Genomic DNA, 10198 nt, shown 5'->3' with positions numbered 1-10198 from the left:
CTTCTATCTATCTAGGAAGATAAAAACTCATAGTATCGCACAGCCCAAGTACGACCCACAAAGCCAGCCAAGGTCAGGCCCATCAGACTGGAGGACACCTACGCGCCCACATGGAGAGTTTGCAGGTAGTTTCGTTTCCAACGACTAAAAAACATATTCCTTTCTAATTTTATTTCCTCCTTTCCCCCTTAACCATTGAGGTTCATTTGTTATCTTTATTCTGCACTCAAAACTTTAAAACACTTTCAACATTTTCAGAAATCTACTACAACATTTTATAGATATTAATTCAACATTTTACTAAAAAGTGTTGAAATGGATTATTAAGAATGTTGAAATGGTATATTTGAATTATTGAGTTTTAAAATTAAATAAAAATATTCATATTGGATCTTATTTCATTGCATTAATTGTAATGAACATCATGGAGCAATCGGCTTCTCAAACGCACAAAGATTTGTGAGGAAACATATTTTAAGGTGGAAGTCAATATGAAACTCGCCACCCACCCATCTCTATATCCAATATGTAAGTGCCACCTGTCATTCAATCAAAGTACCTCATGCGAAAAGCATTGGCACGCACATGCACTTCCGTCCGTATATAGATTAGCATCAATCTCAAAGCGAAAGATGGATAGACTTACCACCTTCCGGAAAAAATATAGGAATCCTGCACACAGCAAAGCTCACCCCAGCGCGGGCAACTTTTTCTAGGAACCTTACCAACGGCCCGGTTAGGAATGAAGCCCAGATTAAAGCCCACCTCCGCGCTGCTCGTAGCCCAACAGCAACACTGCCAAAAATTTTTTTTGTCTCCACTTCCAGGCCGCCTCCTCATTCTAGGGCTCTCTCAGGTGTCAGAAAAGGGCCTACACATAACGCGTTTTTTCTATTTTTATATTTTAAAAATATTTTTTATAAAAATATATTTTTGGTTTCACAATTTACAGTTTTATACCCCTGCCGCCCTCTTACCGGACAGTAGGGACCTATATGTAATTAAAATTTAAGTTCTATTGCATGGATGCCCTACCGCCCGGTGGAGGGGCGGCAAGCAGGCCGACCGCCTGGCAGGGGGGCGGCAGGCTCCCCCAATATAAAAGTTGAGCCCCCCCCACACACACACCTGCATTTGCAGTAAACAACATTCATAGAGGGAAAAAGGAGAGACGTGGTGTGAGGGAGAGAGTTGCAACAGTGAAGTCCTGCCGGATTCCGCACTTGTGATCTACATGTAAGTTACGTATGAATTCATTAATATTATAAAATAATTTAATTTAATTAATGCTATAGTATTAAAATTTTATTTCAGCATTAAAATTTTAGTTTATTACATACTTGTTTCTAAATTAATTATAAATTAAAATAGAATTAAGTTTTGGATAGTGAAATATAGTATTAAACTTGTTTCTAAATATTGCAGCATAAGGCAATGGCTGCCTCCAATTTTGGAGGATTTTCATGGACCGAAGAAAAATATAGTATAATACTTGAGATCATGACACATCTTGTAATCAGTAAGAAGTTGAATGTATTAGCGGATGGTACGATAGAGATGGTGTTGTCAAAATTAGTTGAGTTTAAAGATTTCACATTATTTCGAGATATTACAACGCAAGATGTAAAGGAATACCTGCTAGAACGTCGGAAGATATATATGAGGGTATGTGGACTAGCGAATCATCCTAATGTTATTGGATTCTTACAAAATACTTGTAAGATATGGATGCGGTCAGAGTTGTATGAGATGCACATTAAGGTAACTCTTATTTAGTTCTAATCCCGTCCGTCATTTGTAATCCATATTTACGAAATAGTAAAATTATTATGTAATTATATGTTAGGATTATCCCGAGGACACGGAGTTGATTAACAAACTGATACCAAATTTTCGTAAATTGGTATGTATCTTCGGTGGACTTATGCCGCAAACTAGATGAAGGAGGTGGAGAAGATCTTCGGGTGATAGTTCTTGGCCTCCGCAAGAACAGATGACCGGAGGTTTGTCAAGTCATGCTGCACCAACTTGTGTAACTGGGATGACAATATGGATAACTTCATGCCCCCCAAATCATGGCCTTCAACACATGATATTCCTCCCCCTGTACACGAACCTAGAACCAGAAAAGAGAGAAAGGCAACAGATTTGTCAAATAATGCTGCACCACCTCAAGCACCAACTTGTGTTAACTGGGATGACGATATGGATGACTTCGTGCCCCCAAAACCATGGCCTCCAACACATGATGTTGCAACTCCCTCCCTCACCCCACGTCTCTCCTTTTTCCCTCTATGGATGTTGTTTGCTGCAAATGCAGATGTGGGGGGACCTCGGCTTTTATATTGGGGGAGCCTGCCGCCCCTGCCTTGCGGTCGGCCTGCCTGCCACACCTCCACCGGACGGTAGGGGCCTCCATGCGATAGAACTTAAATTTTAATTATATATAGGTCCCCACCGCCCAACAGGGGGACGGCAGGGGCCGCCCGCCCCGCAGACGGCGCGGTAGGCCCCCTCCGCCCGATATAAAATTTTAAATTGTGAAACTAAAAATATATTTCTGTAAAAAACATTTTTAAAAAATATAAAAATAGAAAAAAGGCTACACATAACAAACTCAAGTGGAGACCCACAACTACGAAGACCCTGGAAGGCCCAAAAAGAAAACCAGTCCCCGGCAGTTTCCGGCCCATCAAACCGCTCCGACGGAGGAGGGACGGCCCTGAAGCGGCGCGCTGGACGGGACGTATCGTTTCCGGCGAACGGCGGCGATGGAGGGGAGCGGCGGCGGCGGCGACGCGGCGGCGGAGGGGGCAGGAGCCGGGTTCGAGTGGGACGCCGACTCGCGGCTCTACTACCACGCCAGGTTCACGGCCTGCGCCTTACCGTTTCGTTTCTCGCCGCATGCTCCAGTGTTTCGTAGATTGGGCGTCGCGAAGTCGCGAACGGTCGGTGCTTTGGGGGCCGTGTTTCCATGCCTGTGATTTCAAACGTCCGGGGGTCGTGGGCGTTGTTGGTTGTGCTCACGGAGCGAGCTGATGTAGTAATTCGTGTTCATGATCATTTCGGTAGAAATTAGGTAGAAACTCGTGATTAACACGTGAAAGGAAGTAACAAATTTCTGATTTACCTGCCATGTCTTTTGTGCAATTGATGGTTAATTACCTCGGATGGTTGCGATTTCCGCTTCAATATATGCCTTTCTGCAATGCGATTTGGGGAGTCTCTTCTGCAGATGGATACCAGCATATGCTGTAGTCGAAGAAAATAGGGCTGCTATGTCAGAAGAGTTTTGTCTGGGAAGAACATGTTTTCTGGAGAAATCCTTGAGGTCTAGAGGATGTTGGTTCTGTGTGTGGAGTAATTTGGTAATCATATGGGAGCATGCTTCAAGGTGTCATCATAACCTCATGTGTGTCCTTTTTGCCTCTGAAAATGTGTTCAACCTTCTACCTGTTCATCGTGGTACTCAGAGGTTTGGGGACAATTGATGTAATGTCCGTTCATGCAGGATACAGTTTATGAGCAGTTTGTCCCTAAGCTAAGCCTTTATTTTCTCTCGTGCTTGTGTCAACCAAACTAGTAGTAGGCATTCCTCTCTAAGCCTCTTATGTGTCATCCTTGGCGCAGTATCTTTTTCTAAGTAGGATTTTTCTTTCATTTCAATTTTGCACAGTAGCACTGCTATGTTTTAAGTATATTTTTGATATTTTCTTGAATGCATCGTTTTCAGTACTGGTTTTTACCATGATCCTGTTGCTGGATGGTACTACAGCAGCAGAGATGGCCAATACTACATCTATGAGAATGGAAATTACATGCCATTGACGACAGATCTGGTAGGACTTGAGCTAGCTCCTCCAAATTCCTCACCCTGATGTTGTCTCATGTTACTTATGCAATCTTACATCCATATTGAAACAGGGCAATGAACCCACATCAAAATATCCATATGATGAGGCCAACCAAGATGTCTTGGAAAACTCTTGTACGTGTCTTAACTGCAAATTTTGAGACCATATTCAAGCAGTATATTTTGTTTAAGATTTGGTTTTAGTGTCTATTTCTTGGAATAGGAACATTTAATCTTTAAATTAAATTCGGACCACGAGACTTTGCTATAAAGGGTACTGTAATGTGTATGATTTTTGGGTTCCACTGATGGAAGTATGGAACAGGTTTAAGGATATCAGTTTGGGGAACAAACTTTGGGAAAGACAACTGGCATGGTTTTGTAACAATAAAGTGATTTGATTTACGTTTTTATTAGCAGGTTTGGAACCACCTATACCTGACGACGAGAATGAAACAGTGGGACCACCCTCAGAATGGTTATTGCATTCTCAATCACCTCGCCTTTATTTAATAATTATTTTTTTTATGTTCGTTATAATCTTTTTTGTGTTTAACCCTTCTCTTTCCCCACAGGATGGAGGAAACACTGATAAACTTGTACTTGTCAGGCTACTCAAATAGAGAAGTCATTGCTGAAAGGTCACTAGGAAACACACATACAAGGAATAGGAACATTTAATCTTTAAATTAAATTCGGACCACGAGACTTTGCTAAAAGGGTACTGTAATGTGTATGATTTTTGGTTCCACTGATGGAAGTATGGAACAGGTTTAAGGATATCAGTTTGGGGAACAAACTTTGGGAAAGACAACTGGCATGGTTTTGTAACAATAAAGTGATTTGATTTACGTTTTTTAGCAGGTTTGGAACCACCTATACCTGACGACGAGAATGAAACAGTGGGACCACCCTCAGAATGGTTATTGCATTCTCAATCACCTCGCCTTTATTTAATAATTATTTTTTTTATGTTCGTTATAATCTTTTTGTGTTTAACCCTTCTCTTTCCCCACAGGATGGAGGAAACACTGATAAACTTGTACTTGTCAGGCTACTCAAATAGAGAAGTCATTGCTGAAAGGTCACTAGGAAACACACATACAAATGGTTAGTATGGATTTTTGCTTTGCTTTCTTATGTAGAGGTGCCAAATTTACAGTCAGTCCTAATGATTTTACAATCACCAGAGGAAGACAGAAATGAGACAACTGGAGACAAACTGAGTAGCTTGACCTCAGACAGTGCATCAGCTTCTCTGAATGATGCTACATCACAGCAAGTTGAAGATGAAACGGAAACAAAGAATTCCACTGCCGTGGAGGAATCTCTGGGGGAAGGTGAGGAATCATTCTTTTACGGCCTTCATTTTCTCAGTTTACAACAACAAAGCCTTTTAGTCCCAAGCAAGTTGGAGTATGTTTATTTTTTTTGGTCTATCGTCTGAAAATTGAATACCGTGAAGCCCCTAGCAAATGCAAAGCACTAACACGGTATGTCGGTACCAGCATATTGATGTTATGGTTATTTATTGTTCCATTTTTAGTCAAGTCAAGTCTGAGTAATATTTGGTTATGTTTAATGTTTTTTTCCAGAGGAAGAGAAATGGCTTGCTCAGTATGGTCAGGTAGAGAGAGTAAATAATGATATACCATTACTGCCAACCATTGATATATGGGATTGGTATGTGGTCCAAGATCATGTTAGCAAAGGTCAGCCTGTGGCTAGGCTTGTGGGATGCTTATCTAGGGGTTCTAGTAAGCTTCATCCTTCGCTGCCTACTCGTGGTGGCCGTCTAAGAACTGCTTCTGTGAGTGAAGTTCATCTTGACCTTGTGCGTGTATCAACAGGTATGACTGTATAGGTTCCACAATGACAGCCCGCATGTGCCATTATACATGTAGGAAGAAATAGTAGTTTTACTTCCTAATACAAAAACTTTTTTTAATATAATATCAACTGAACATTTGCTACCATATATCATCACTTAGAATAAACCAGTGGAAAATCCCCCATTCCTCTGAATATTGGAAAACAATATTTTTAAGAGGAGTTCCAATTGCTTTTGTTTACAATTCTGGTGCCTGATGATCCAATATATTGCCTACAAGTACTCACTTCTCTTATTATCAGGAAAGCTGTACAGGCTAAGGAACCCTAGCAGAAAATACTTGGCCTCTTTGTCTGCATATGACTCCTCTAACCCGACAAAAGATTGGGGGTTTCCTGATATTTATGCAAATCCTGATATTAATTTGAATAAGCAATCAACTGCACAGTACCAATCTGAAGTTGCTGATGAGTATTCTATTGAGGGAGGTATCTCAGCAGCTAATGACAAGGCAAGTTAAGTTTATATGATTTTGCATTACCATTTGCTAAATTATTTTTTAGACTGTTAGCAGATGTAACTTTCCTGATAATAACCTCTATGTTTTTTCTCGAATATGCAGGAGAGCTGCATATCATTGTATTAATAGAAGGAGAGTTTTGGCCAAAATAGCCTTACACCACACTCACTCACACAACACACACACACACACACACACACACACACACACACACACACACACACTGACACAGGCTCACTTACACACGCTCCAAAAAACAGCAACAACGAGACCAGAACAAGCTCATAACCAACAGCTAGTTGGGGAGCCTAGTAGCGACCATGGCACTAAGATCTTTAGCACCTGCTAGCATCCAAAATTCAGCTTCCTCTCGTGCAAGGAGGAGAGCTCTATTAATTCTAGGAGCAGCCCCATTGAACATCACATCATTCCTAGTCTTCCAAATACTCCATTTTCCAAGCACAACCAAGGTGTTGAACCCTTGCTGTAAACCTGCATGTAGACTATATGTCGCATCTCTGTTTGAAAATTGATCCCCCTCGCTGGCGCGGCCAGGGTTCGGGGGGTTTTCTCGATGGGGAAGCCTGTTGCTTCCTCTTAATGAAATACGGTTGGGGCCGTCATACCCCATCTGGTCGAGTTAGAAAATTGAATGCAATCTATTACCTACGGTATCCCATGATGAATTGAATATGATCTAAAATTCGAAAGCTAAGGCCTCAAGGTGGGTTGGATAAACAGAATTATTCCTTCACGAGAAATTTCCCTGTGGATTGGCTAACATACAGCATGCAGCCTGATTCAGTTTTGCAATCAATGTGTAGGCAATATTAGTTTGAAATGACACAATGCTAACATCTTAAGTCATTCCCTTGGGGGGACTGCATTTGTGTCTTATTGGTGCTTATGGCTATAAAACCCAAATTGTCTTTTTTTTTCGTTGGACATATGAACACAGTGGGGTTATAAGTTACCTGAAAAGTGCTTCGAATTGCTACATTATTTTTACTTCCTTACTATTTGGTATCAGAAGTTCAGCAAGTCAGTAGACTTCTCAATATTTTATCAGATTGCACATGAAAGATGTTATTTTAGATTATGACATGTCCTTTTCACAGAAAAAGTAATGTAGCATTTGCTGAAGTGTTCCACTGTATGGCTATTTTTACCATAAATGGTAAAACATAAACATCAGCATTAGTGCTCTATATGTGAGATGCAATTTTGTGATTTATGTAATATTTTCAGGAGAAAAAGACTAAAGTTTACAGGGACAGAGCTGCTGAGAGAAGGAACCTGCATCGTGGCTTAGGGATAGGGCCTGGACAGAAGCAAAGTAACATTATCAGTTTGGATGAATACGAGGAATCAATTGACGACATTGATTCAATGGGAACTGCATCAGTAGATATGAATTTTCGTTCCAGTGGTTTGCATTCAGCCAAGAGAATAATGGAGAACATGGGCTGGAAGGAGGCATGTGTTTACCACTCTGTTTGCCTATTGTTTATGCTTTTGTCTGACTTGCTAAAAGTGTTTGCATTATAGAATGCTCGGGAACAATGTGCAAGGCATATCTATAGGATAATAAGGAAGATAATTATGTTGTTAATTTTTATTCTATGCATATAACTTTTTTTGCTTGGTAGATATATTGAGTATTACCTGCAGTTGGTTTTTGTAACTTTCTAACTGGGCATTTTCGTGCTGCTAATATATTTTTAATGAACCAACCCAGTAAGAAGTTAAGGATTAAATTTTGGTGAAGAATGTTTCTAATTGATCACCTTTTTTCATAAATGCATGATCTTTTATAAGGTATGAAAGTTTCAGGAAAAGTGCATGAGTGCCAATTGATTTATTTTATTTTCTCAATTTTCTTAGGGAGAGGGCCTTGGAAAAAGCAGAAAGGGTATTATAGAACCTATACAGCCTCTCATCAACAAACATGGTACTGGTTTGGGATGGAACCAAGCCCGCTAAGACATTCCTTTTTCTGTACTGCTATGGCCTATGGAGAATTGGAGATTCCTGTCCTCTGGGGTAAGTTTTAATTGCATAGGATAAAATGGTGCGGGAACTGCATGAAACTTGAATTCAATTATGCTACTTGTCTCACATAGTTTTGAAAACTTGCACGTTGTACTTGGAAAAAGAATTTGTTATCTGTTTCCTGGCAGAAATGCGCTGAACTATCATCTAACATGCACAATTTTAAATGTATATGTAATAACGTGCTGAATTTGGTGTTCTTTGATCCAGGTGCAACTACGAAAGAATTGATGTAGCTGACATGTGTTTGCTGTTCTAACTCCAGCTTTTCTTGGACGACAGTGTTTTTACAGCAAGGTTTTCCTACTACACACCTATATTTGATATGTGCCATACTGCATCTAAGAAATTTATTGTGTGGCTGAAGTTGGCTGAGTTAAAATCTGTGGGGAACCTGCACGCTTGATAAGCATGATGACTGTCTTAAAATGAACTGAGCTTCATAATAATGCTGGAAGGGAACCTTTTGACGTGCCCTTATCCCTTCATTAAGATTTACTAAGATTCATCTATTCTGCACTTCCTGCTGTGTGAATTAGTGTTTTTGCCAAGCACATTATTTCAGCACAATAGAAGTATAATGAAAAGTAAAACAAGCCTTTCTCGGGAGTGATTAACAATGAGGAGCAAAGGGGGGTGGGGGATGGAACTGCATACTGTAAGCAAGGTATATATACTACTCCATATGTAAAAGGTGATGAGATCACAGCGAAAAGGGAGGGAGGGAAGTGGTTAGGAGTATTATTGTATTAGTTCTTTTGGCCTAATTGCTTTTTAGGGCGGAAAGAAATCGAAGGGCTCAATTCCAGCACCCTCAAAACCCGGAACTCCTCTCAAATCCCAATGCGCTTCCCTAGATAACAATGTCTTTATCTACTGGTAACCACTGGATATGTGGGTTCATCTGCTCAAAATTGACCCTCTACCAACTTTATATTCGACATTTTAATTTACAACGAAACTGCTTTTGTGGCCTGAATTGTCATATGCTCGTGCTCCTAATTTGAGTATCTGCAACCTGGTGGCATTTTGCTCTGAGTAACTTTTGCTCTGAAGATTGACAGAAGTCTTTGCGGCTCTTGTGTTTGCAGGGTCCAGCGTAAAGCTATATAGTGGAAAGCCCAAGGAGCCGGATTATGGGTTGATGGAAGCGCACCAACTGGTTATCTCTGTTCAGACCTAGGAATTGGACGGAGCCCGGGTGACGCCCAAGGCAGCCCGCCAGCCCCTCTTCCATCTGCGGTAGAACACGGTTGTGATCAAACGGCTAACTCTTGCGGCCCTCTCGCCGGGGCTCGGGCAGCCGCCCAGCGATCGCGGGGCCCATCCAATGTACCTCAACTTCACTGCCTCATGCAATTTTGTTTAGGCAAAATTTTCTTTTGCCATTGTTTCAATTCTGAGTTCTCCTTTGCCATCCAAAATTGCACTCTGTTTTTTCAATCCACAATCTGTCAATTTTTACATGTCAATTTTACCTCCAAAGCCGTGCTATGCCCCTATAGACTTTGAAAGTAAGAAATGAAGGAGAAATTAGCATAGATGAATTACTGCTTGAACAAGATCGAGCTTTAGATTTCTCAACTTAAACTATTAAAAAATGAACGGATATCGTACAAAGAATGACGATTCAAACGTTTTGCAACGTACATTTCAGAAATGTGGTTCTGTGTACTTGCAAAAGACCTGCCTGGTGGCTGGTGCTTTGAGAGGTTTCAGATCACATGCGTTTTGAGAAACATATCGGTTTTGCCGAGTATTTGCAACATACACGAGAGTCCAAAGTGAATGTGCCTAATGAACACCGGTAGGTCAAAGATTATATCATTTTTTATTCTTTCCTTTGCTAGCACTTCATCTCTTCTCTACAATTTCTCAATGAGGGTATAATGATCTTTTTGGGTAATTTTGATGGCCAATCAGTGTTGATCGAGAAACACTG

At 40.7% G+C, this 10198-nt stretch overlaps 1 protein-coding gene across 1 annotated transcript; it reads left to right on the top strand.

The window, feature by feature from the left end:
* The first annotated feature begins 2698 nt into the window (after positions 1 to 2698).
* LOC120705858 lies at positions 2699 to 9741 on the top strand. The gene is made up of 12 exons (XM_039990395.1): positions 2699 to 2866; positions 3734 to 3839; positions 3925 to 3988; positions 4271 to 4331; positions 4872 to 4963; positions 5044 to 5193; positions 5449 to 5703; positions 5987 to 6195; positions 7453 to 7680; positions 8089 to 8247; positions 8467 to 8553; positions 9348 to 9741. Exons 1-10 carry the CDS (start codon positions 2772 to 2774, stop codon positions 8185 to 8187), a joined length of 1359 nt encoding a protein of 452 aa, XP_039846329.1. The 5' UTR covers positions 2699 to 2771; the 3' UTR covers positions 8188 to 8247; positions 8467 to 8553; positions 9348 to 9741.
* Positions 9742 to 10198: the final 457 nt, after the last annotated feature.

This window comes from Panicum virgatum, chromosome 5K, assembly GCF_016808335.1.
Source record: "Panicum virgatum strain AP13 chromosome 5K, P.virgatum_v5, whole genome shotgun sequence".
Lineage (NCBI taxonomy): Eukaryota > Viridiplantae > Streptophyta > Magnoliopsida > Poales > Poaceae > Panicum > Panicum virgatum.
Note: the sequence above shows the minus strand (reverse complement) of the source record. Positions and strands in the feature narration are given on the sequence as shown.

Coding starts and splice junctions, on each gene's coding strand:
- LOC120705858 (XM_039990395.1), top strand. CDS start 2,772: ATGGAGGGGAGCGGCGGCGGCGGCGACGCGGCGGCGGAGGGGGCAGGA. Junction 5,704..5,986: donor CCTTGTGCGTGTATCAACAG/GTATGACTGTAT, acceptor TCTTATTATCAG/GAAAGCTGTACAGGCTAAGG. Junction 7,681..8,088: donor AGAACATGGGCTGGAAGGAG/GCATGTGTTTAC, acceptor CAATTTTCTTAG/GGAGAGGGCCTTGGAAAAAG.